At 47.6% G+C, this 26063-nt stretch overlaps 1 protein-coding gene across 9 annotated transcripts in view; it reads left to right on the top strand.

Annotated features, from left to right (window-relative positions):
* CAMTA1 (calmodulin binding transcription activator 1) overlaps window positions 1–26063 on the top strand; it is a 213342-nt gene that overhangs the window by 136598 nt on the left and 50681 nt on the right. For all 9 annotated transcript variants that reach the window (XM_039367855.1, XM_039367852.1, XM_039367853.1 and 6 more), the window contains one exon: window positions 19851–19922. In XM_039367855.1, coding sequence (XP_039223789.1) covers window positions 19851–19922 — 72 coding nt within the window. The remainder of the gene's footprint in view (window positions 1–19850; window positions 19923–26063) is intronic.

Here is a 26063-nt window from a genome sequence, read left to right as displayed (position 1 = left end):
TCCATTCCTAGGAGCAGCGAAGTCATTTTGCTGGTGTCCGTTAAAACGTAGAATAGTCGGCTTGGAAGGGACCTTGGAGGTCCTCTAGTCCAGTCCCGCTGCTCAAGCAAGAGGCCTTCTTTGTCTAATTGTGCCTAATGCAATCCAATATCATTGCAGTAATGGACTATAATGCAATGCAAAACAGCCTAGGATCTGCCTAGGCTGGATAAGCATCTCCACAGAGGGAAGAAAAGTCTCCCTGTTGCATCGCACAAAACTGCCTGTTGTGTCTCTGCAGGAGTCCCTGCTCTGGGTTGCCTGTCCTGAACAGCAACTCACGCAGAGACGCAGACAAAGCCTCTTTTGAAGGTGGATCTTTCCTACGTATTTTTTGAATCCCAGAGGGAAGTCACCTTTTGATTCCCCCGGCTTTCTTTGCTTGCTCTTGAAGTGGTCCTCGGTTTACAACGGTTCGTTTAGTGACTGTTCAAAATTAGAAGGGCACGGGGGGGGGGGGAAAGGGACTTACAGCCGTTTTTCACACTTATGACCGTTGCAACATCTCCGTGGTCACGTGATCCAAATCTGGACGCTTGGCAGCTGACTCACAGTTACGACGGTCAATGTCAATGGGGAAGCCAGATTCACTTAACAACCGGGTTACTAACTTATCAACTGTAGTGATTCGCTTAACGACGGAGGCAAGGAAGGTTGTAAAGTGGGGGCAAAATTCGCTTAACAACCGTCTGGCTTAGTGAGGTAGGCACAATTGCGGTAGTTAAGCCTGCGTATTATTTTTTCTTTCTTCTGCTTTTCCTCTCTTTCTATCTCTCTCTCTTTCTTTTGTCAGCTCTGGAAAGCCTTGCTAAATTCATGAGTCTCTCGCCTCTGCGGGACACAAAATTTAAAATTGCGGTTCCGGTTTTTCGAAACGGGATCCTTAATTGAGAGATTGCGTGACTCTTAATCAAGCGCTTTGACTTAGGTAAATATCAGCGTGGTCCAATTAATTGGCTTGAGCCCCGGTGAGCGAAGGAAAGGCGGGAGAGAAAGTCAGAATTTAAGGGAAACGAATTGTGTACGGCAATCCTGTTAAGAATAGCAAATCCGCCCATCTTATGTTTTGACATGTCTATTATTTATATGCAAATGTTGCCTTTTCTGTCCCTTTCCTTGGGAGAAGGACTTTGCACGGAGAAAGTTGAAGGCAGAGGACGCCGTATGCAAATCAGACGGCCGGCCTGGTGACTTTGGGAATGTGCCCCGTGAGAAATGGACAGATTAACTGGTTATCTCCTCCTGGAGAGGCATTCGGAGCTAAAGGACCAGAATGAGTGGCTGGGGAGGAGATAGGTGGGCAGGCATTGCTAATCAGGGATGGAACTCAAGAACGACAGAATGGCAGAGTTGGAAGGGACCTTGGAGGTCTTCTAGTCCAACCCCCTGCTCAAGCGTGGCTGGCTTGATCCTAAGTCACATTTTTTCCCAGCACTGTTGTAAATGGTCACTAAACAAACTATTTGTAAGTTGAGGGTCAGCTGCTACTACATGCTACCTTCAGCCTGGCCGGTGAGTAAGGGCTACAACATCCTTCTTGAGCGCGTGTGCCCCGGTAGTAGGAGAGGCGTACAGATGGGGACATGTGGTTGGAACATGTGGCTCCGCAGAAATTCCCGCGTCACAGCCATTATACCTATTTTAATTAAAACGCCGGAGGAACCTCAGCACATTTTTTCTCCTCCTCCGATGTGGCTGTTTGTGTGAGGAAGTGGCCACATCGCCTACGATTGCTGTAATAGTAAATCCACAGTTAGCCAAACTCGAGTAGTTTTATGGGTGTTGCTTTGCAATTTTGTCGGATGTCTAATGCAAATAGCACACTGTTAGCACATGTTTTGCTTCTTTTATGGCTGATCTGTGAAATAAATCTCCATTCTCCAAAATGCATGGTTACTGGTGAGCACAGGCGAGCAGGAGACTCCGAGCACGGGGAGAAACTGGAACGGCTGGAGGACAGACCCAACAGGGTCATCAGAGATTTCAGTCAGGATAAAGCTGGAAGGGACCTTGGAGGTCTTCTAGTCCAACCCCCTGCTCCAGTAGAAGGCCCTAGACCATTTTAATCCATCCATCCAAATAGAGCTGGAAGGGACCTTGGAGGTCTTCTAGTCCAACCCCCTGCTCAAGCTGGAGAATTTATATCATCCTTCTTGCCACGCTGGTTCAGGGACTCTCTGCAATTATTAAGTTAGCAACTTGGTTCTTCATTAAATCCGTCTCCCCCCCCCCTCTTGACTTTGCTTGTCGGAAGGTCGCCAAAGGGAATCACGTGACCCCGGGGGCACCGCAACCGTCTTAAGTACATGCCAATTGCCAAGCCTCCGAATTTTGATCACGTGACCACAGGGACGCTGCAACGGCTCTCAAGCGAGAAAAACAGTCATAAGACATTTGCCTTCCTTTCATAATGGTCCTAAGTCGCTTCTTTTGCGTCATACTTTGGAATGGTCACTAAACGAACGGCAGGCACACAGACACGTTCGCCACGGGCGGCTTAAGCTGATTTCCGTTCAGTAACGACTTGCTGTAAAACTACGGGTTTCTTTGCGTCGGGGTGCCATCACTGACCCCTTCCTGACAGAGACCCCCTCCCCCAGCCTGCGCTTTAACACTGACCTTCCCGACAGTCGCAGGTTGCGGTTTTATGGGGGGAAGTGACCTGGAGTCGCTTTGCAAGGCACGAGGCTGGGTCCCCCAAGAGGTTTTAAAAACATTGGCTGCCGAACATATTTCAACGTAGATGAAGGCCCCTGCACCGGGTTCAAGAAACTCAACTCTTCTAATGGCTACCGGGAGAGAGCAGCATATTTATTTCGCAGTTTTTAAATCGGCTGATGGGCAACCTTTTTCTTTTTTAAAAAAACACGGTTAAAGCAGTTTTGCTGCTTGGTGTGATTTTTTTTTTTTTTTAAAAAAATAGTACTTTAAGGAGGCTCTTAGAATGTAGAATTAGAGGGCTGGAAGGGACCTCGGAGGTCTTCCAGTCTGACCCCCACGCTCAAGGCAGGAGTCCTGATGCCATTCTCGACAAATTGCTGTTCGGTCTCTTCTTGAAGGCCTCCAGCAATGAGGAGATCTGGATTAGACCTTCCGCTGGTTAATTGATCTGGGATTTTAGAATAACAGAGTCAGAAGGGACCTCAGAGGTCATCTAGTCCAACCCCCTGCTCAAGCAGGAGACCCTGACCATTTCAGGCAAATGGCTGTCCAGTTTCTTCTTGAAAGCTTCCAGTGATGGAACACCCACAACTTCTGGAATAAAGTCCTTCCTTCCTTCCCTCCCTCCCTCTTTCCTTCCTTCCTTCCTTCCTTCCTTCCTTCCTTCCTCCCTCCCTCCCTCCCTCCCTCCCTCCATTCATTCTATTCTATTCTATTCTATTCTATTCTATTCTATTCTATTCTATTCTTGTAAAATTGTAGGAGCGAAGGGGAAAACCTCTTCAAAATTGCCTTAGAAAAATATCTTTATCGGAGTTTTGGAGATGTTTTTTGAAATCCTGTTCATTAAGAGGCATCTTTTGGGGGTTTATATGCTGTAGAAAAATAACATGATGAGCAGAAGCAGCTTCTGACTGTGCAGGTTTTAAAATCTATCTTCCTGGCAAGTGTCATGGATTTTGTGTCATTTGATTGTATATTTCACTAAAGATTTTGCAAGCCAAAGTCGGGGTGCTTTGAAGTTTTAAAACTCCTGAATGTCAAGAAAACATCGATTCCCTGCATGACTTATATAAAAACTTTACAAACAGAACAAAAACGCAAAACAAAAAAAAATTGTTTTGGCTCTGTTTGCTCTGAGAATCCAGCAAGGAAACGATCCGGTTTTCATTCTTTATTTTTAATTTGTCTGATTCGCTCTCTCTCTCTCTTTTTTTTTTTTCTTCCCCGCCATCAGCCTATCTTTCTTTTTATTGAGAAGGGTTGATAAATGTCTTGGTTTGGTTAAAAAAAATTGATCTCCTTCTGTTGATTGGAAAACAGAGAATAGGCTTGCTTTGAAAAGAGCTGGTTTAAATTCACAGCTGTCTTAGTGATCGGAGAAACATCTGGAAAAAAAGAGGCAGGGCTGGTCCACCTGCCAGACTCTTCCTCCCATTTTTAAGACCCTGCAGGTAGTCCTTGAGTGACCCCCCCCCAATTGGGTCAGTGGCCATTCAAAGTTACAACAGCACTGAAAATAATGGATGAAGGACCGTTTTTCACACTTACAACCTCTGCAGCATCCCCTAGGGATCCTCCTCCTCCTCCTCTTCCCCCAGAGAGGCCTTTCAGAAGCCCATTTCAGCTAAAAGACCCCACAAGAACACCCCCTCCCCTTCCAACAGAGGGGCCGGGACAGGACACCGTCCTAATTCGCCACTGATGGAGATTAATAGAGAGGAATATTTTTGCACGCGTTTTCATTAATCTGCCTTGGGGAAAGCTAATCTTGTGGGGAGACCCGTGTGCCGTGTTAATTGCAGCCGCACACGCAGATCGATCAAAAGTTTGTAGGGAAGCTCCCGCCCGCTCACCCTTGCCAAGCGACAGGCTGGTCGGTGGCCTGGCTGCCCGTCTGCCAGTTTGGGTGCCAACATGTCCCGAATCCAGAATATAGACGCGGGGGTTTGTTTGGACCGCTGGGTGGGCGCCCAACGTCCACAATATTTGCTTTCTCCCGTCGCTGCCCAGAATCTCATCATTGCGTGTTGCTCACAACATGACCGTAATGTGGGCAGAAACACAGTCACACAGCTTGCTGTGGCTTGCTGGCCTCCGTCCACGCCAGCTGCCCGGCGCCCATTTCTGGCATCCACCACATGGGCATGTAAAGCGTCCAAAGTTAAAACGACAAAGTTAAAAAAAACCCCAACAACAATTAAAAAAATACAGGGAGTCCTCTACTTACGACCCAAAACGGAGCCCAAAGTTTATGTTGCTAAGCGAGATAGCTGTTAAGTGAGTTTGGGCCCATTTGACCACTTTTCTTGGCACAGCTTCAAGGACTTCTATAGTACCACACAAAGATCTGTAATTCAGAATGGATCTTTTGGGGAAAAGACAAATATTATTTATGTCTGGAAAGAGAGGAGAATGCAGGCAGCGCCCGAAGAGCCGGGCTCAGGGGGAAACACTCCAGCCTTGGAGAATTGGGGTCCAAGGACGGTCCAGATTAGAAGGATATTTCTGGAAATTCTTAAAGAGGCTCCTTGCAAAATTGAGTTTTGCTTTTCCGACCCACAAACCCTCCAAAGCTTCGCACATTAAGACGATGTGTGCCGAAGGAAGTGCCAATATTTGGACTAGCTCTGCTGTGCACATATCCGCCCGTCTGCATTGACAATTCCCTTGCCCACCTCCGACACAAAACCTGGCCTTGTGTGCGGAGAATGAAGTGTCGGCCGCGCCACAACTTGACAACAGCCCTTGACAACACCGAGGGGAAAAAAAAAGACCCCATTTTTTTTAGATGAAGGTGGGAGATGGGGTTCAACCTCTGTGACCTTCAGAGATGTACAAGTGGTAGTCCTCCACTTACGAGCCCCAAATTTCCGCTGCTAAACGAGACATTTGTTAAGTGAATTTTGCCCCCTTTTAGCACCATTCTTGCCGGGGGGCTAGACTAGAAGACCTCCAAGGTCCCTCCCAGCTCTGTCATTCTGCGTTCTAATTTGGAACAATCTCTTGGAGAAAGTCACGAATTGTTCGGTCGAGGGAACAACTGCTTCTGCTCCTTGGGCATTTTTTAAAAAATGTGCTGGTCAGCCTCTGTTTCCCTCTCCCTGGCCCTGGGGACCAAAGGTCAAGGCACCTTTATGAATGGAGGGCAAACTTGAACTCACGTCCAGGGCTCCTGGATACTTTGCTGCTGTGATTTATGGCTCTCAGTCTACCTCAAGGCACTGTTGTTTCCCATAACTTGTTGACCTCCATAATTTATTTTTCTTTCAAGTCAAGAGGCACAAGCGTTTCTCCTGGACGCTTGGCAGCCCTTTCGGAAATATCCGTCTTTCCAGAAACTGCTGTGCTGGGTATGGCAGCCTTAACTCTTCTTTCAGGAAATATGTATGTATGTATGTATGTATGTATGTATGTATGTATGTATGTACATTTTTAGATTGCTAACAAAGAATAAAGGGAGAACTGGGATAGCTATTTCGAGTTTCTTAACTCTCTTCAGCCAGACTTACCCTTCTGAGATTCGAACCTGGGCTGTGTGCATGTTAGGCAGCCCAGGTTTCAATGTATATATATATATATTACAGAATAACAGAGTTGTAACAGACATTTGAGGTCTTCTAGTCCAACCCCCTGCTCAAGCAGGAGACCCTATATTATTCTGGACAAATAGCGGTCCAGTTTTATCTTGAAGACCTCCTTTCTGGAGGCAAGCCCTTCCTTCCTTCCTTCCTTCCTTCTCCTTCCTTCCTTCCTTCCTTCCTTCCTTCCTTCCTTCCTTCCTTCCTTCCTTCCTTCCTTCCTTCCTTCCTCTTTCTCTCTCCCTCCCTCCCTCCCTCCCTCCAATCTCATCTTCCTTCTTTCCTTCCTTCTCTCTGTCATGCATCTTATCGACCTCAGAATCATATGGGAATTCACCCCCAGGGACAACCATGTTGAAGCCGACTTTCTGCCATGGTGGACCTCCCAGGAGAAGGCCCTCCTCTCACAATGTCTACAAAGCTTTTATAAAATAGAACATACCATGGAATATTCTACAAAGGAAGACCCTCCCTCTGAAGGATCTGAGGATGGGAGGCTTCCCCAGAAGCCCTCTGCGTCTGGCTCCCAGGTGTCCAGCAGAAGGAAGGTCCTCCAGCCCAGGTTCCTCCCCAACCGGTTGGCCCAGGAGCAACAGAAGACTTGACCCAACCGCTTCTTTCTTCTTTTCATCCCCATATTATTATTTTTTTTTTCCGCTAGCTCAGCAGCCTCGGTGTCAGAAGCTATTACCCTGTTCCAGACAACTCTTGAGGAAACAAAGCCATAATTTACGGGATCTGAGATAAGGTCAGCCCAGAAGACAAGGAAGAGGGCTCCCAAGTCAGGCTATTTGTCATGCCGGCCCAATCGACCCGACACCATATATCTCTTCGGCAGCAGCTCCCGGACAGCCTTTATTATCTCTCATGAAAATGAGCTTTTCAGTTTTGATAAAAAATTAATACAAGGAAAATGTCGACCTTTGGGACGGTTTATTGAATGTCAAGAAAGCCCAGCTGGAAAGGGTTTCGGGGACCTGGGCAGAAATTTCTCCCAATCATCGGAGCAGAGGAAGGCGGACCTTCCCATCTCCCCATGCCCAGGTTGGGGGGGGGAGATGGAAAAACCTACCTGTTGATGCTATCGGCCCAGACCAGGTGAATGGGAGAATTTAACCGTAACCTGTCCAGAAAAATCTTCATTTATTCTCAAGGCTCCGAAGACAGGTGAGAGAGGCTGGGAGTTTTTAAATTGGAACGGGAAGATTTAATGTTGGCACGCGCAATAAAACACCCGGCCTGTTTTTCAGAGATGGGAGGAGAAGTTCTCCAAAGGACACCTGAAGGTCAAAAGCTCCACACAGTGGAAGCTCACTTGGGTGTGAGCTTCTAAGGGGAGCAACGTCTTCAGAAGGACCCCAATTCCCCCTTCTGATCCACGTTCTGGGTGACTTAAGAATTCGATAAGGGATAATCAGTCTCCCAGGATCAGGTGGGAGCGTTTCAAAAACTCTTCGGAAAAGTCCGTCTCATTTCTAACATGGCTTGGGTTGACTCCCATGATGTAACCAGGATAGTTGCCTGGTCCGGGATCTGAGAGAGGCAGAAGAGTAGGGTGATGTTAGATTCATCCATCCTAACATGGTCCGTTCTGTATGGTGGTCATATTGACAATCTTCCCAAGGCTGACGAAGTGTCACAGATTGTAGAATCATAGGGTGGCAAGGGACTTTGGAGGTCATCTAGTCCAACCGTCTGCTCAAGGCAGCAGACCTTATACCATCCCAGAACAAATGGATGTCCAGGCTCTTCTTGAAGACCTCCAGCGATGGAGCACCCACAACCTCTGGAAGTTGGCCTGGAGGAACCATGGGATGAGGATTCCTGCCTTGAGGAGGGGGTTGGACTAGAAGACCTCCAAGGTCCCGTCCAGCCCTAGGATTTTATGATTCTGAGATAGATAGATAGATAGATAGATAGATAGATAGATAGATAGATAGATAGATAGATAGATAGATAGATGACAGAAGGAAGGAAGGAAGGAAGGAAGGAAGGAAGGAAGGAAGGAGATAGGGAGGAAGGAGAAGGAAGGAAGGAAGGAAGGAAGGAAGGAAGGAAGGAAGGAAGGAAGGAAGGAAGGAAGGAGATAGGGAGGAAGGAAAGGAGAAGGGACAAGGAAATGAGGGAGGGAGGGCTTCCCTTCAGAAGTTGTGACTGTTTTCAGAAAGAGACTGGACAGCCATTCGTCCGGAATGGTCTAGGGTCTCCTGCTTGGGCAGGGGGTTGGACTAGAAGACCTCGGAGGTCCCTTCCAGCTCTTTTATTCTGTCCTTCATCTGCTCTCTCTCTCTGTGGTTGGAGGGCCCTGAGCTCCAAGGGAAAAAATCTTTTGTCACATTAAAGTCATACGGAAATACGGCCGTGAAGCAAAGCCCCCTTTTTTTATTTATTCTCTCTCTCTTTTTTTTTTTTCAAGCATTATAAAAGGCATATAATGGGGATGCTGCAAATTAAACAAGTGTTTTCCTCCCAGCCTGACAATAATAAAATAAGAAGGGGAGAAGGGGGGGGGGAGAGAAGGAGCTGAGCTGGAAATTCTAACGTAAGGAAAAATAATGTCGGAGCTGAGCTGTGACAGGACTTAATGAAGATTTTACTAGAAGGTTTTCATCATATCAGCGGGCAAAAGGGAAAGAAGAAACAAAAAGTCAAAGAATGAGGAGCATTAGATATAACTTTGCCCGAAAGGAAGTCTCCAGGTCTTGGAAGGCTGCCTTCACCGCCATCAAGGTTGACTTTCTGAGGCGGGACCACCAGACTTCCATTCAACGTCTTCTTTGGAATTGTCCTGTCCCCTTCTGAAGATTAATTAAAATGTCATCATTTGGTAGTCAGAATACCAAATAGCAGAGCTGAAAGGGACTTTGGAGGTCTTCTAGATCAACCCTTTGCCCACGGCAAGAGATCTTGTAGTATCAAGGTCAAAAGGTTGTCCAGTCTCTTCTTGAAGATCTACAGTGATGGCGCACCCACAACCTCTGGAGGGGAGCCGTTCCACTGATGAATTGATCTGGGATTATAGAATAATAAGAGTTGGAAGGCCATCAAGCAGTAGACATATAGCATTCCAGACAAATAGTTGTACCATCTCTTTTTGAAGAGCTCCAGTGATGGAGCACCCACAACTTCTGGAGGGGAGCCATTCCACTGATGAATTGATCTGGGATAATAGAATAATAGAGTGGGAAGGAACTTTGGAGATCTTCTAGTCCAGCCCCCTGCTCAAGCAGGAGACCCTAGGCCATTTCAATCAATCAATCAATCAATCAATCAATCAATCAGAATACAGCTGGAAGGCACTGTGGAGATCTTTTGAAGGCAAGTCCTACCACTGATTAATTGTTCTCATTGTCCGGAATGTTCTCCTGGCTTCTAGGTTGGAACGCTGTTTGATAAGCTTACACCCATTGCGATTTAATCCCCTTTTCAGCTATCCCCCGCCCCACTGATAACCCAGCCAGGGGGCTGCCCCAAAGACCGAATGTCCTTGCTTTGTCTGCCCCTTTCTCTCTCTCTCTCTCTCTCTCTCTCTCTCTCTCTCTCTCTCTCTCTCTCTCTCTCTCTCTCTCTGCCTTCACCCCCCCTCCAATTCCCGAGCCAAAACAGCAACAAATATGAATATGTATTAACAAAGTGCTTGATTAATTGCGCTGTTCAGCGTGGATTCATCTTTTAATGATTATTTCCCTTTTTAATTAGAATTTATCTCTACCCCCAACCAGAGACAACCAGCTCAGAAGAGAGACTTTTTATTTTGCTCTCAATTCCTTTTTCTGTGGGGTTGGGTTTTTTTTGTTTTTTTTTTTTGGAGCTGATAGGAAGAAGAGGGAGGTGACGCGAAAACAGCAACCCCGAAAAATCTGATTGATCCTCTCCACCACCTCACCTTGCCCAAGAGAGTGGAGGAAATTCCTTTCTCTCATCCACCAATCCCGCCCCCTCTCCCCGCCCCATTGTTTCCCATCTGGATTACGAAACTTGCAAAAAATCATCTCCTCCTCCTCCTCCTCCTCTCCCTCCCTTCTAGCACTGAGGATATTACCTAGTTGGGTCCTGAAATATCTGCAAGGAAACCAGCCAGCTCAGAGAGCACCAAGGACCACACAGTCTAATCCTCCTCCTCCTCACCCCTCTCCCTTCTAGCACTGATGATGTTCCCTCAGTGGGTCCCGAAACGTCCGCAAGGAAACCACCCAGCTCTGAGAGCATCAAGAATCCCTCGAGCCAAACTTCAGATCAGGTCTGCTTTAACCTCCAATCCTTTTTGACCCCCGCAGGATCCCCTTTTGCAACAGATCTGGGGGAGCCCTGATCTGGCTTGGCTTGCCTCTCCCCACTGAATTTTGATTAATGGAGCCAGCTGCGCTGCCTCCCAGCTCCTTCAACTGACAGGAATCAGGGTAATCTGGTATTTAAATAGATTTTGGAATGTGTGTCGGTAGTTTCAGCCTGCAAATCCTGCAGGGCTCACCATCTGCTCCACGATAGCCCGCCTTTCACAAAACTGACATTTTGGATCTGCGGGAAAAGACAGAGGCTGCTGCGGCTGTAAAAAAAAAATATTGAGTTTCTGCAGCTTCTTCCTGATTGCTCTGGAGGTGGCATGAAAAGTTAGTTTGCTAATTTCGGCCAGGAAAAACAGGGGAAGCCCTAGTGGCAAGCTGTTCCACTGGTTAATTGTCCTCACTGTCAGGAAGTTTCTCCTTAATTCCAGGTTGCTTCTCTCCTTGATGAGTTTGCATCCATTGCTTCTTCTTGTCCTGCCTTCAGGCGCTTTGGAGAATAGGTGGACCCCCCCCCCCTCTTCTTTGAGGCAGCCCTTCAAATACTGGAATACTAATCATGATCCTAGTCCTTCTCGACTAGGCATCCCCAGTTCCTGCAGCCCTTCTTCGTAGGTTTGAGTCTCCAGGCCTTTAATCCTCTTTGTTGCTCTTCTCTGCAATTTTTCCAAAGTCTGAACATCTTTTTTTATATCGTGGTGACCAAAACTGGACGCAGTATATTCCAAATGTGTCCTTGTCAAGGGATTATAACGCGGTATTAACCCTTCCGGTGATCTTGGATTCTATCCCTCCGTTAATGCGGCCCAGCATGGCAGGAGAGATGGAAGGAGAGAAGAAGGGACGGATGGATAAATGGAGAGGGACAGACGGAGAGGTAGATATACTTATACAGGAGTTGGGCGGCGTCTAAATTTAATAAATCTTTCTCCCTGCCTTATTATTGGAGGCAGTTTCTTGGCGGCTGCCCGCATCTCTCTTTCTCCCCTGTTTCCCTCCGGCTTTCAATCTCCTTTCTCGGCCACGACCGTTGTGGTGTTTGCTGAAGTTCAGTGAATAAACATCCGGCTCTATTTTTGCCAGGTGAACGGAGTGACTGACGTCTGTGCTTGCTCGGCTCGGGACCTGGAGGCCGATTGTGTGGTGGCTGCCAACACAGATTGGCAGTTTTCCAGCCCCAGGACGGAGAAATGCTTCTTGGCCAGGATAGATGGGAGGAGGTCAGGCCTGAATCCCTTTATCTCCACTGGGTGGGAGGGGGGAACATGGATCATCTGAAAGGGTCCCAATCTCAGGGAGAGAAGCAACCTAGAACTACGGAGCAGTGAGGACAATTCACCAGTGGAACTGCTGGCCTCCAGAAGCTGTGGGTGCTCCAACACTGGAGGCTTTTAAGAAGAGACTGGACAGTCATTTGTCAGGAATGATATAGGGTCTCTTGCTTGAGCAGGGGGTTGGACTAGAAGACCTCTAAAGTCCCTTCCAGCTCTATTCTGATTGATTGATTGATTGATTGATTGATTGAAATGGTCTAGAGTCTTCTCCTTGAGCATGGGGTTGGACTAGAAGACCTTCAAGATCCCTTCCTGCTCTTTTCTGATCGATCAGTTGATTGAAATGGTATAGGTTCTCCTGCTTGAGCAGGGGGTTGGACTAGAGGACCTCCAAGGTCCCTTCCAGCTCAATTCTGATTGACTGATCGATCGATCGATCGATGGATTGAAATGGTCTAGGCTCTCCTGCTCGAGCAGGGGGTTGGACTGGAAGACCTCCAAGGTCCCTTCCAGTTCTACAGTTGTCCTGTTTGGGTCCATACCTGGACACCTGTGAGTCATCTAGAGAGGCAGTTCCTTTTTTTGGTTCTTTTTTCTTTAGCAGCCCCTGAGATAATGAGGGCAACGTTTAGACAGCCAACCGTCTCTGGATTTTGGCAGCGGGCAAACGGGCTTTTTCAAGCTGGGCTGGAGTTTAGTGGAAGCAGTTCGTCCCTCTCGCCCTGGCAGGCTTTGCTTACGCCTTGACCTTGGGTTGTGTTTGTGTGTGTGTGTGTGTGTTTTGACGGCGCGGGCATCAAAATGGCATATGGGGGAAACGCCTCTGTTCTCTCTCTGGACGGTTTTTCCATCTGATGACGTTTGGCAGTCTTCCTCCCCCCCTCCCCTCCCGGTTTTAATATTCTGCTGGGATTAAGCGCTGGGGAGGGAGGGGGGGTCTCTCCTCCGGCTGGCAGGCCTTGGCAAAGCCGCCCTGGCACTGAAGCCATCCTGGCAGAGAGGAAGAGTCGCAAATTGTTCCTTTAGAGACAAGAAATTGCGGCTAATCAGCGCCTCTCCTTTTCAAGAAGGGTTTTCTGGGCAGTCTGTGGACCAAAGAGAGACCCCCTTGGGAGGGTCGGAATAACAGACTACGAAAGAGGGAAGGGACCTCAGAGGTCCTCTAGTCTGACACCCCGTAGTTTTCTGGGCAGACAGGCTGTTCCCTCCATCCTTCCCTCCATCTGTCATGTATCCTCTGTTTGTCTGTTTCTATCTCTCTCTCTATATCTATCTATCTCCATCCATATCTGTCTATCTATCTATCTATCTATCTATCTATCTATCTATCTATCTACCTATCTATCTCTATCTATTCTATCTATCTATTCTATATATCTATCTATCTCTATCTATTCTATCTATCTATCTATATCTATTCTATCTATCTATCTATCTATCTATCTATCTATCTATCTATCTATCTATCTATCTATTCTATCTATCTATCGCCTTTATTATTTTTACAAATAGCTCAAGATAGCCACTATTCTCAATACTCCTCAGAATCATAGAATCCTAGGGCTGGAAGGGACCTCGGAGGTCATCTAGTCCAACCCCCTGCTCGAGCAGGAGACCCTAGGCCATTCCAGAGAAGTGGCTGTCCAGTCTCTTCTTGATGACCTCCATTGCCCACAACTTCTGGTGGCAAGCTGTTCCACGGGTTAATTGTCCTCACTGTTAGGAAGTGCTTCCTCCTTAATTCCAGGTCTCTCCTCTCTCGGTTGCTTCTTGTCTCGCCTTTGGGTGATAGGGGGGCCCCCTCCCTTCTTAGTGGCAGCCTCTCAAATATTGGATGTGAGGAAGACCCCCTTTAAGGATGGACTACCAACAATGGGATCCAGAAGTCAGCCTGCTTCCTCCTCAGATCCCAAGAAGGTCATCTGCAGCCAAGCTGGGATGGGGGGGGGGAAGACATATAATTTATCCCCCAGCCTCATATCTAAACTTTACAGAGTGGAGTTTTTTAAATGATTTGTTCTCTCTTCAGATTGATTTAGCTTCCTATTAAGGGAGTTGGGGAATGGCATAGGGAAGGGAGGAAAAGGCTTCAGCTGAATCCAGACGGGTTATAAAGGGAGGGAAAAATACATTTTATTTAAATATATATTCCCCTCTCTCACTGGCCTAACCCAGCAGGGGAGTTGTAGATTTCTCAGCTTGTCCAACTGCAACGTCTGGGTTTTTTTTTTTTTTGGATGTGTGTGTTTTTTTCCCACGTCCCCCAAAGTGGCTTCATGAAAGGGGGAGCCTGCCTTATTTTTAAAATAAAAACAACTGCAGTTTCCCTCTCCTGTTTTTTGGGGGGAGTTCCTCCTTTTTTCCCCAGGAATGTGGATTGCAAATAGTCCTCTACTTACGACCACTGCCACTAAGCAAGTGAGTTTTGCCCCATTTTAAGTTGTTAAGGGAATCACTGCAGGCATTAAGTTAGAAGCATCGTCATTAAGTGAATTTGGCATCCCCCCCCTTTGACCTTTGATCCTCGGAAGGTGGAAAAAGGAGATCCCGTGAGTTTTTCACACTTAATGACCATCGCAGTATATGTATTTGTTGTACATGTGTGTGTATATATATTTTAAAAACGAATATCTGCAAACTCAGGCAATCTTACTCGTGGGAACCGGAATGCCGGTCATTTAAATTTTTCTTATTTTCTTTAGATTAAAAGGGGGGGGGACTTAAAAAGCGGTCACCTGGTGCCATCTAGTGGCCACCCACAGGGACACGTGGCCCCTCCGCTTTGCCTCGCCTTCCGAAGGGGGATGGAGGAGGGGGGGAGCTTGCCAAAGTCCGCCTGAGGCTGTCCGGAGTGGAGGCCGAGAAGACAGGAGCTGGCAAAGGATCGCTGGAGCCGCCAGGAGAGTCCTTTGCAATCTGCCAGGCTTCCCTTCCTTTGGCGGGGGTGGGTGGGGGGCTTTCCTCTCAGAGGCTGGACCGCCTTGCCAGCTACCCAGAGGCCTGGGGGGTAGGGAAGGAAGGAAGGAAGGAAGGAAGGAAGGAAGGAAAGAGGAGGGAAGAGGGAAGGAAGGAAGGAAGGAAGGAAGGAAGGAAGGAAGGAAGGAAGGAAGGAAGGAAGGAAGGAAAAGGGGAAGGGAGGGAGGGGGGAAGGAAGGAAGGAAAAGAGGGAAGGAGGAAAAAGAAGGAAGGAGGGAAGGAGACACAGGAGCTGGATAGCATTTCAGGTTTTCTCTTTTTCTGAAGTCACCGCTTCAAAAGACAGCAGCGTTGTTGCCTCTGGAAGGGATCCCAGAGGTCCTCTAGTCTAACCCCAGTGTTTATTTGCACAATAAAGTGCAGGGAAAGAGCTGGAAGGGACCTTGGAGCTCTTCTAATCCACCCCCTTGTTCAAGCAGGAGACCTTATACCATTTCAGATTGGCGGACACCCCCCCCAAAAAAAAACACCCAGGAAGAGAACAGCAGTTGTGGGGGCTGACTTTGGGGAAAGAGGCTGACGGGTGGAAGAAGCAGGTGCCCGGTTGTTCGAGCATGGGGGTTGGACTAGAAGACCTCTGAGGTCCCTCCCGATCCTATTATCCTATGTTCTAAATGTTCTATGATCCTCAGGCTGACAGCACGCCTGTCCTTCTCCGCCCTGGGAATTTTTGTCAAGTTAAAGGAAAATCATGGATGGGCGAGGGATGGGTGGGTGGGTGGGGGGATGGGGAGAACCCACCCGTCTCTGTCCAGGCCATTAATTCTGCATGCTCAGAATTAACCTTGGCAAGGGGAGAGTAATTCTATCCATAAAAATCTGCTGATTAAAGCTGGTTTTCGGAATTCGATTTCGCTTAATGCCTTGGCGCCTGGCCCAGCGTCGCATTAACATAGCCACAGATACACCAGGGCTTCCTATTGTTCGTTGCAGGCTGTGTGTGTGTGTGTGTGTGTGTGTGTGTGTGTGTGTGTGTGTGTGTGTGTAGGGGGGAGGGAGAACCTTTTCAATTAAAAAAAAGGCAAGCTAATGAAGCTCTCTCTCTCTCTCTCTCTCTCTTTCTCTCTCTCTCTCTCTCTTTTCTTGGCGTGTTTTAAGCAAGGATTCCTTGTAAGGACTCCGTTAGTAAAGTGCACGAAGAAGCAGGGTGCAGGTGCAATCAAGGCATTGGGTTCTAATGTTGGCGGAGAGTGCCATCTCCGAGCCAGCCTTGCCAGGTAGACCCGATGGGAAACTCAACCAATAGAAGCTAATTTTGCTGTATGGCAAAGCTATATTTATTTACACAATCTTACGGTCTGAAAGTACAGATCGCCCGCCGTCTCTTTGACAGCCTGAGAAACTAGGGAGGGTCTGACAGCGATCTTGGAGTCCCAGTTAAATAGGAGCCAGCCATGTGCTGCAGCTGCCAAAAAAGCCAACACAGTGCTAGGCTGCATTCCCAGAGGGATAGAATCAAGATCAGGTGAAGTGTTAATACCACTTTACAAGGCCTTGGTAAAGCCACACTTGGAATACGGCATCCATTTTTGGTCATCACAATGTAAAAAAGATGCTGAGACTCTAGAAAGAGAAAAAGAGAAGAGCAGCAAAGATGATCAGGGGACTGGAGGCTAAAATACACAAGGAATGGTTGCTGGAATTGGGGATGTCGAGTTTAGTGAAGAGAAGGACCAGGGGGGACATGATAGCAGTCTTCCAGTATCTCAGGGGCTGCCCCAAAGAAGAGGAAGTCAAGCTATTCTTCAAAGCGCCTGAAGGCAGGACAAGAAGCAACAGATGGAAACTAATCAAGGAGAGAAGCAACCTAGAACTAAGGAGAAACTTCCTGACAGCTAGAACAATTAACCAGTGGAACAACCTGCCTCCAGAAATGGTGAATGCCCCAACACTGGAAGTTTTTAAGAAGAGACTGGACAGCCATTTTTGTCTTCTGAGGCTTTTTCTCCCCCATTATGCAGCTCCGGGGTCTTTTTGAGACCCTGCCCAAAGCTCAGTTGGCAAAGTTTCAGGTCTGGAAACTTTGCCGTGACGGTAATTAAATCCTGTTCAAGGAGCCGACATCTCTCCACGCTGGCGCAAACAGGAATCCGGCCACTTTGCTCGCGTCGGGAGAACAGAAATCAAACCCAAAGAGAAAGCCGATTGAAATATTAAATTATGCTAAACAGGGACCTTGCCAGGATAACGCTAGAAGAAGCAGGGAAGGCCTTAATTTTCTCATTATATGTCAGCTTGGCTGGGCAGGGAGATGAGACGGCCCAAGGAGAGGGAGGAGACTGGGAGAAACCCAGAACTGGCCTGGAGACTCAAACACACGAAGAAGAGCTGCGGGACTTGGGTTTGGCTAGTCTGAAGAAAAGAAGAAATAGGGGAGACACAAAAGCAGCGTTCCAGGATCTGAGGGGCTGCCACAAAGAAGAAGACAGGGTCAACTAATTTATTCTCCAAAGCACCTGAAGGCAGGACAAGAAATGGTGGTGTAGGTCCTCCTGCTTGAGCAGGGGGCTGGACTAGAAGACCTCCAAGGTCCCTTCCAGCTCCTATTCTGTTCTACTCTACTCTACTCTACTCTACTCTACTCTACTCTACTCTACTCTACTCTACTCTACTCTACTTTACAATCCATTCCATCCCATCCCATCCCATTCCATTCCAACTTCTCCTGTTCTGAGCAATTCTTTCTTTGAGATTTTGGGAGAAGTGCAGAGAAGAGCAAGGAAGATGATTGGGGGACTGGAGGCTAAAACATATGAAGGGCGGTTGCAGGAATTGGGGGTGCCTAGTTTAATGTTTTAATGTCGTGGAAGCCCCGTCTCCTAGACTTTGGCTAATTTTGGAAAACCCTCCGCCGAAGATACACCCCGGCTCTCTGTTCCTAGTGCTTGAGGCTGACTCAGACCCAAATCCTCTTAGTGGAAATTAATTTTGGAGTGAGTCACTCGCTGCTCTTAGGAAACAAACTGGGTTTTAATTGCGTGCGCCGACTCTCCGAATACTAACCAGGGTTTCAGACCAGGGGCTGCGTTTTCCCCCGTTCTGTTTGGTGGTTTGGTGCCTCTTTAAATATTGATGGTTTCATTTCTGCAATTGATCGTACTGGGAATCGCTGGAGTTCGAAGCAGAACGTTGCCATGGACACCCACGTCCCATCCCATAATAGCTTTACCCTGGATAATTGGTTAAAGGCGCTGAATAAATTTGGAAAGTGTTTTGTAGGACAGAAGCTCTCCAGGGCAGCCCTGGTCCCCCTGGGGGCAGAAAACTGAAGGAGTAAACCGGGCAGGCAGGAGTTGACCTTGGTTGGCTCGGACCAGGTGCTGGGTGCCTGGGAGTTATAGAGTTTCAGGCGCTCCTTCCGTCCTTAATTGAGATGATCTACTTCTCTCTCTCTCTCTCTCAGAATGAGAGGAAAGGGATCTAGTGATCAAATCTAGAGGGAGGGAGGGAGGGAGGGAGGAAGGAAGGAAGGAAGGAAGGAAGGAAGGAAGGAAGGAAGGAAGGAAGGGGAAGAGGGAGGGAGGAATGAGGAAGAAAAGGAAGGAACTGGAGAGGGAGGGAGGGAGGAAGGAAGGAGAGAGGGAGAGGAAGGAAGGAGGAAGGGGAGAGGGAGGCAGGCAGGCAGGAAGGAAGGGGAGAGGGAGGGAAGGAGGAAGAAAGGAAGAAAGGAAACCAAAGGTGAAGGTACCACTGTGAATTTCAACCCTTTCTTTCTTTCTTTCTTTCTTTCTTTCTTTCTTTCTTTCTTTCTTTCTTTCTTTCTTTCTTCCATCTATCCATCCATCCTTCCTTCTTTCCTTCTGGTTTTGATTCATTGAGCTGACTCCATTTCCATCCTGCCTCTCTGCGCAAAGAACGACTCTCGGCAGCGAAAAGTGATTAAAACACAAAAATAAAACTTGTAAAATGTGATTTAAACTCAGGACCAAAATTAATCAGCGGTTCCCTAGAGAAGAGAGACATCCTCGCCGATTTTCAAAAATGCAGGGGGGGGGGGAAAGAAAGAAGGGATCCACGTGCCGTTCTCAAGGGAGCCCGGTCAACGCGCTTGACGGGCATCGTGCATTATATGAAATGAAAAATTATTCTCTTTTTCTCTTGTTAAAGGGAATTCGCTCCCTGGTGACACAAATGGAAATGATGCTGGTTAATTGTGCAGTGGAACACAGGAGTCCAAAGGTTGGCCTCCCTTTGCCTGAAATGGTATAGGGGTTGGACTAGATGACCTCCAAGGTCCCTTCCAACTTTATTATTATTATTATTATTATTTCTCTGACTTGGTTCTCCAAGTGAAAACACCTGGAGACCAGAAGAGCAGAATTGCCAGGCAAAACTCTTTTCAAGACCTTTGGAAAGAAGGACTGGATGGGGGGGGGGAAACACGATGGCAGTCTCCCACTGTTTGAGGGGCTGCCCCAAAGATTAAGGGGTCCCACCTCTTCTCCAGAGCAGGCAGGATAAGAAACAATGGATGGAAATTATTCAAGGAGAGAAGCAAACCTGGAACTAAGGAGAAACTTCCTGACAGGGAGGACCATTAACCGGTGGAACTGCTTGCCACCAGAAGTTGTGGGTGCTCCATCATTGGAGGCTTTTGAGAAGAAACTGGACAGCCATTTGTCTGGAATGGTATAGGGGTCTCCTGCTTGAGCAGGGGGGTTGGACTAGAAGACCTCCAAGGTCCCTTCCAACTTGGTTATTCTACGTCCTATAATTGCTTTCTCCTGCGAATTCCCCCCTGCACGAGGTGGCCAAAATAATTGAGACCCAGTTTTGTGGTTTGCCTTGCCTTCCAGTGACTTCTCTGCCGTTACACACACCCCATCACTGGCTTGTGACTTTGCGGTACCTCAAAATCAAGTGGTGTCTAGAAGCTCTTTTCTGACTAACCCACTTTTTTTCCACTTTCCGCTTCCGGCTTTGGTTATAATTTGACAGGTGGGGGAAAGAGTTTTCCAAGCTCTTGATTGACAGATGGCTCTTGTCAAGTGTTTGTACTCGTGGACTCACGTGCTGTTTTTTGTCCTCCCCTCTAGTGTCTCTACGGCTGCTACGTCCACTCGTCAATCATCCCCACGTTCCACCGAAGGTGCTACTGGCTGCTTCAGGTAAGACAGGTGCCCCTGCCCATCAGCAAAGCACCTTTTTTGAGTTGGGGGGTGGTGGAGGAGGGATTGGAGCTGCTGCGTTTTTGTTTTTAATGTGTTTTTTCTTTGTGGTTCTTTGTGAACCCCGGTGTTTCCATTCGGACGTTAAGAGTTTGGCCAAAATAAAATACAACTAGTTTTATGGCCACAAGAATTTTGGCTGCTAAGATGGGCCGTTCAAGCCCTTTCATAAATAAATATGTAAATAAACATTTATTAAAATGTTATTTAGTAACATAAAATATTATTAATGTTTTCTAATATGCGTTTGAAAGTTTGAATTTCCTTTTGACCTCTGCTCTGTTTGGGTTTGAACCGGGCTGGGACAGCTTGGTTCTCTGGGCGGCTGTTCTGATTTAATGGTGGTGTAATGATTTAATTTAAATTTAACGAGCGGTGTTTTAATTGTCCGCCCTTCGGAAGGGGGTCCATCCCGCCAAAGAATTGCTGCGGTGCCGGAATTCACCAGGCGCTGCCCCAGTCACTTCCATCATCCACAGTGGTCGGGCAGCACATTAGAGAGGTCTTTGTGTGTCGTTCCCGTGCGGCAACATCCAACCGTCCGGTTTGCGAGTGCAAAGCTTATTCCCCTGAGCCCCAAGAAAAATAGCCTTTAAATCAGTCGCTTCTCAAAGTCGGCCACTTGAAAGATGTGGGGACTTCAACTCCCAGCAGTCCCTGCCTGGAGACTTCTGGGAGTTGAAGTCCACACGTCTTTAAAAAATTGCCGGCCTTTGAAAAAAAGGGAAAAAAATCGATGTAAATCTTTTGCTGAAGTGTTTTTTTCACAACTCACCTGCCCTTTCTAAATTTAGCACCCTCTGGGGAAGAGGGCTCAAACTAAACACACAGACAAAAAAATCAATGCCGCGCGACACACACACACCCCTATGCTCAGCTAGGGAGGCGGCTCTTAAAACACAGCCTGGAATCTTGGAGCTGGAAGGGACCCGCGAGGTCATCTAGTCCAACCCCCACTCCTCTTTGTTGGTTTTTTTTTTTCTCAGCCTCACCTGCCTCTTTGGCGGGGAGGGGGGCCAGTTCAGATCAGGAAGCTTCAGCGCAACTTTGGCACTGTGGGAACCCCTCGGGATTTTGGCCAGAGCTGCTAGCCGAGCCCAAAATTTCCCTGGCTAAGTGAGCCTTGCCCCATTTTACCACGTTTCCCACCACCATTGTTTAGCTGTGGGTTGTTAAGTTGGTAACACAGTTGTTCAGCGAATCTGCTTGTCAAAAGGTCGTAAAAGGGGATCACATGACACCCCCCCCCAAAATCCAAGCGTGTGGATTTTGATCCCGATGAATCAGAAGCCTTCCAAGTATGGCCTTATAACGCAATATAAAGCAGTATTAACACCTTGATACTATCGCTCTGTTGATACAACCCAGGACTGCGCTGAGCAGGGGCTGGTCTATATGTCCTCAAAGTCCCCTTGCTACTTGAGGTCTACCACAGTGTGATCAGCCTTCTTCTGATGTTCAGGCAGATGCAAAGTGTTGCCTTTATCAAAGGCCGGGAACAATTCAGCGCAAGGGTAGACTTCAAAAGAAAAGTGTCCTTCACAACGCTTGATCTAAGTTTTGGGTTTTTATTTAATATTCTCTTTAGGTCTCTCTCTGCCCCCCCCCCCCGCAATGCACACACAGACACAAGATAACGGCAAGAAAAATCCCACAGCATTGTGACATCCCCACTTGGTTTGTGCAGCCAAGCCTGCGGTGCTGTCTTGATTTGAACGCACACCCAAAATGCACCAGCCGTGTCACGAGGCACAGCTGAACGGCCGAGGCAAACCAAGGGCCCCTTTGTTCTTCAATTAAAAAAATAAAATAAAATCTGATAGGTTTTGCACTTAGGCAAGAAAAAAAACAATAACAAAACCCAAATATACAGGCACAGATGAAGTGAAACCTGGCTCAATAGCAATCACTGTGAGAGGGACCCCATCCTCAGAGCCAGAGGGGATTGTGGTTTTTGGAGGTGGGGGAGGAGGAAGAAGAAGAGGAGGAGGAGGACAACTGTGGGGTCCTTGGTGCTCTCTGAGCTGGGTGGTTTTCTTGCAGACGTTTCGTGAACCAACTAGGTAACATCATCAGTGCTAGAAGGGAGTGGGGTTTGCAGAGAGGACGAGGAGTCCTCACTGGTCTCTGAGCTTCCTAGTTTTCTTGCAGACGTTTCATTACCCCACTAGGTAACATCATCAGTATCTCTTAGGCTTCATGGCTGTTTCCAGCCAATTTCACGCCAGCCTCATTTTTCTGCTGACAGTGGAGAACTTTTCCTGGTTCTCCTCCATGCTGAGGAATCTTTGTACACGTTAAACCACGAAAGCCGGCTTGTCACAGAGCTCCTTCGGGCACTGGGCTCGTTCAGGCTGGGCGGCTGTCCTGAAGGCCAGCGGAGGCACGAAGGCCATCAGGCTGACCACACGGAGGGCAGCGCATCAGCCAGGCTCCCGAGTCATCAGTTTGGCCATCAATTTCCTTGTGGACATCAAGAGTCTCTTAAAATAGACCTTGGAGTTGCGCCCAGCCTCCTGCCCAAGGCCAGGGAAGCTGGCCTATTCTCTAGGCTGTCCATCATTGTCCCCTTGCCCGGTCCAAGTCGTCCCCCAGACCCTTTTGTCTTCCCTGCCTTCCCACTTCTCTTTGCCCTCCCGATTGATCCGAGAAACGGGGAGATCTTTTTTCTCTGCAATCCTTCCAAGGAAAAGAGGCTGGGAAGCCCCCCCCCCCAATTTAACATTCTGCAGGTGTACACAGGCTCTGTTTGGCTCCCAGGTAACCACCTGCAGTTCCCCAGAAAACAAAGCGGAAAAGCAATTGCAGTGCAGAGAAATTATGGGATGGCAGGCTGAAAGCTCAGTGCCTGCAAGCAGAGTCTTGCTTCCCTGCCTCCCCCCACCACCACTCCATAGGAGGAGGAGAAAAAAAAAACCCTTTCTGGAGTCTTGTCCTTGTCTTTCTCATCATCACCGCCCTGGGCACAGATCGCCCTTAAGTAAGCTACAGAAAATAAATCGTGCTAAGGGTTTTTTTTTTCCATTGGAGGCCAGGCTGGCATCCTTGCAAAACCTTCTTTTTTGTCCAGCAATCTAAAATATAATAGAAAATAAAATATAAAACGGAGCAGTTTGGCAATATTTGAGGGGCTGCCCCAGAGAAGAGGGGGGCCACCTATTTTCCAAAGCCCCTGAAGGCAGGACAAGAAGCAGCAGGTGGAAACTAATCAAGAAGAAAACCAACCTAGAACTAAGAAGAAATTTCATGACAGTTAGAACAATTAACCAGTGGAACAGCTGGCCACCAGAAGCTGTGGGTGCTCTGTCACTGGAGGCTTTTCAAGAAGAGATTGGACGGCCATTTGTCTGAAATTGTATAAGGCTTCCTACTTGAGCCCCAGGGGGCTGGACTAGAAGACCTCCAAGGTCCCTTCCAACTCTGCTATTCTACTGTTTGCAGGACCAGTTCAGTGGCCTTCTAAATTTCTGAATTGTTGGCCGTGCCCAGTTGTGATCGTTCACGGCAGCACCACCACCGTTGTCACAATTTTGTGGCCCACCGGTTTTACTCTCCAGGAAAGGATTCCGGAGCGCTTTATAAATTAAAGCTGCATTATAGTTCGCGCCCAACAGCGTGGCTATATTTTTTTAGACGGTGTCGGAGTTTCTATTATAAACCCCATTTTTATAACTCGGCTATAAAACTTGCAGGGTGAGCCGAGACTCAGAATAAACCCCCATGCATCTTCGGCTTTGAAGAGAGGAAAAATATTAAAATCTTTTGCCCATATAATTGGGGTTCAGGAGCGAGAGATTTGCTGCTGTGCCAGCCAGGAAGGCATAATCTGCATTTTTTAAAATCATCTACAATCATCTACTATTAAATTTTGCCGGCGTAGTGGGGGGGGGAACTACAATCCCATTTGACCTCTTTCAATTTGGGGGGCCCTTATCCCGGGATGATAAAGGAACTCGCTGATAGCGGAGTGGGACGCTGAGGTTTGGAAAACTACATAAAATATTTGATATATATTTTTTTATTTATATATTTTGAAAAAAGACATATTTATATATTTTTTTATATATATTTACCCAAAGAAGTTATTTATTATTTTTTTCCCCTAGATTCCAAAACAGAAAGATCTTTTAGCTTAGTGAATTCTGGTGCAACTTCAACCCTGGGGAAAACTTTATTATTATTTTTTTTAATGTTTGTTGTACGAGAAGACAAAAATGCTTCATTAAGAAGCCGCGGCGTTGTCTTGTGTCTGGATGGGCTCCTGGCGGAGAAAATTAGGAGAGAAAACAGCTGTTGCGTCTTTTCTTTGTTTTAAGTGCTTCATCTGCTAATAGTTCCAGCCTCCGCTGCCCTTTTTAATGTCTCCCTTCATACGAAATCCTTTTTTTTTTCTTTTCCTTTCTTTTCCTTTCCCTCTCATCCCAACCCACCTCACAGGGTTGTCGTTGTGGGCAAAATAGGGGGAAGAAGGAGCATTTCGTACATTGAATTATTGGTAAAAATATATTTTTTTAAAAAAACCATTTCTCTAAGAGGAACGATCTGTCCCACAGCCTGACATTTTTCTAATCTGGCTGGGTTCAGGGGGCCACACTGGGGCCCCCGCCAGGAGGGGCTGAGCAGACCCACGGACAGAGCAACACACACACACACACACACACACACACACACACACACAGAGCAAAGCAGCCGAGCCCCACTCTGGCCAATCCTCAAGCAAGGCAGCTCCGCTCGCCAAGACAGCAAGCTGGGAATTTAAATTCCTAAACCGGATTTTCTGGCAGGGTGCCTTTGCGATCCAGCCTGTTTCTTCCAGATGCCTCTTTCATTTTTAATTGGACTTTTCTGCCTGGTTTTCACGTCTCATTGTGCAAGAAGCCGTCAGCGGGGTGAATCCAGGACGGGCCCCGGAGACTTCCGAAGCCTGCCTTGCGCACACGATCCAAGCCTCTCGTAATCTGCTAAGAACTAAGCCAGGATCATGCAAAGCCTTGGTATGATGCTTTTGGTGAGGCCACGTCTTGGCGTCCAGTTTTGGTCATCACGATGCAAAAAAAAAGAGGTTGAGACTCTGCAAAGAGTGCAGAGAAGAGCAGCAAAGATGATCAGGGGAGGAATTAGGGGGCTGAAACACAGGAAGAACGGTTGCGAGAATTGGGGATGTCTAACGAAAAGAAGGACCAGGGGTGCAGGATAGCAGTCTTGCAGTATTTGGGGGGCTGCCACAAAGAAGAAGAGGGGGTCCACCTCTTCTCCAAAGCCCCTGAAGGCAGGACAAGAAGTAATGGGTCATTATTTTAACGACATTATTTTAAAGACGATTAAAGGGAGGTCTAACCTCTTTAAGGAGAAATTTCTTGATAATGAGAACAATCAATCAGTGGAACGGCTGGCCTCCAGAACTTTGTAGGCGTCCCATCGCTGGAGGTTTTCAAGAAAAAGGTTGGGCAGACGTTCGTCCAGAATGCCTGAGGGGTTGGACTAGATGACCTCCAAGGTCCCCTCCAACTCTTCTCTTATTCTGTAACCCCAGATCAGTCAATCGGCGGAATGGGTCACCTCCAGAAGTTTGTAGGTGCTCCATCAGTGGAGGTTTTCAAAAAAGAGATTCGTCCAGAATGCTTGAGGGCCTCCTGCTTGAGCAGGGGGTTGGACTAGATGACCTCCAAGGTCCCTTCCAACTCTGCGATTCTGTGTTCTATCTCTTTCCCCTTCCCCAGGGCCAATCTTGAAGCCATGTATGCACACATGCGCTCTGCTGGGTGTCAGGTTCTGTTGTGATAACCGGTGAATTGAATCGCTCTCCCATCCTCTCCTCCCCCCTCCCCTCCTCCTCTCCCCCCCCCCAGGGGTCTCATTGTTTGCCCATCACAACAAATCATGGTTTGAAGCCGGCTGGGAGAAGATTGCCCAGGCAAAGCAATATAGAGATGTTTCCCGTTGTTATAGCAACGGCGTCCAAACAATTGACACCGAGGCTAGCCGAAGGCCTTAGTGCACAACTCCTTGCTCTACCTCGTCACAGCCTTGCCTTTCCCCAGGATGTTGGGGTCCGAATGAATTTGACAGCATAACAGGACA

The sequence above is a fragment of the Crotalus tigris genome, unplaced genomic scaffold (assembly GCF_016545835.1).
Source record: "Crotalus tigris isolate CLP2741 ecotype Arizona unplaced genomic scaffold, ASM1654583v1 scf7180000020588.15403103151:6194809, whole genome shotgun sequence".
Taxonomy (NCBI): domain Eukaryota; kingdom Metazoa; phylum Chordata; class Lepidosauria; order Squamata; family Viperidae; genus Crotalus; species Crotalus tigris.
This window is presented reverse-complemented; position numbering and strand designations above follow the sequence as displayed.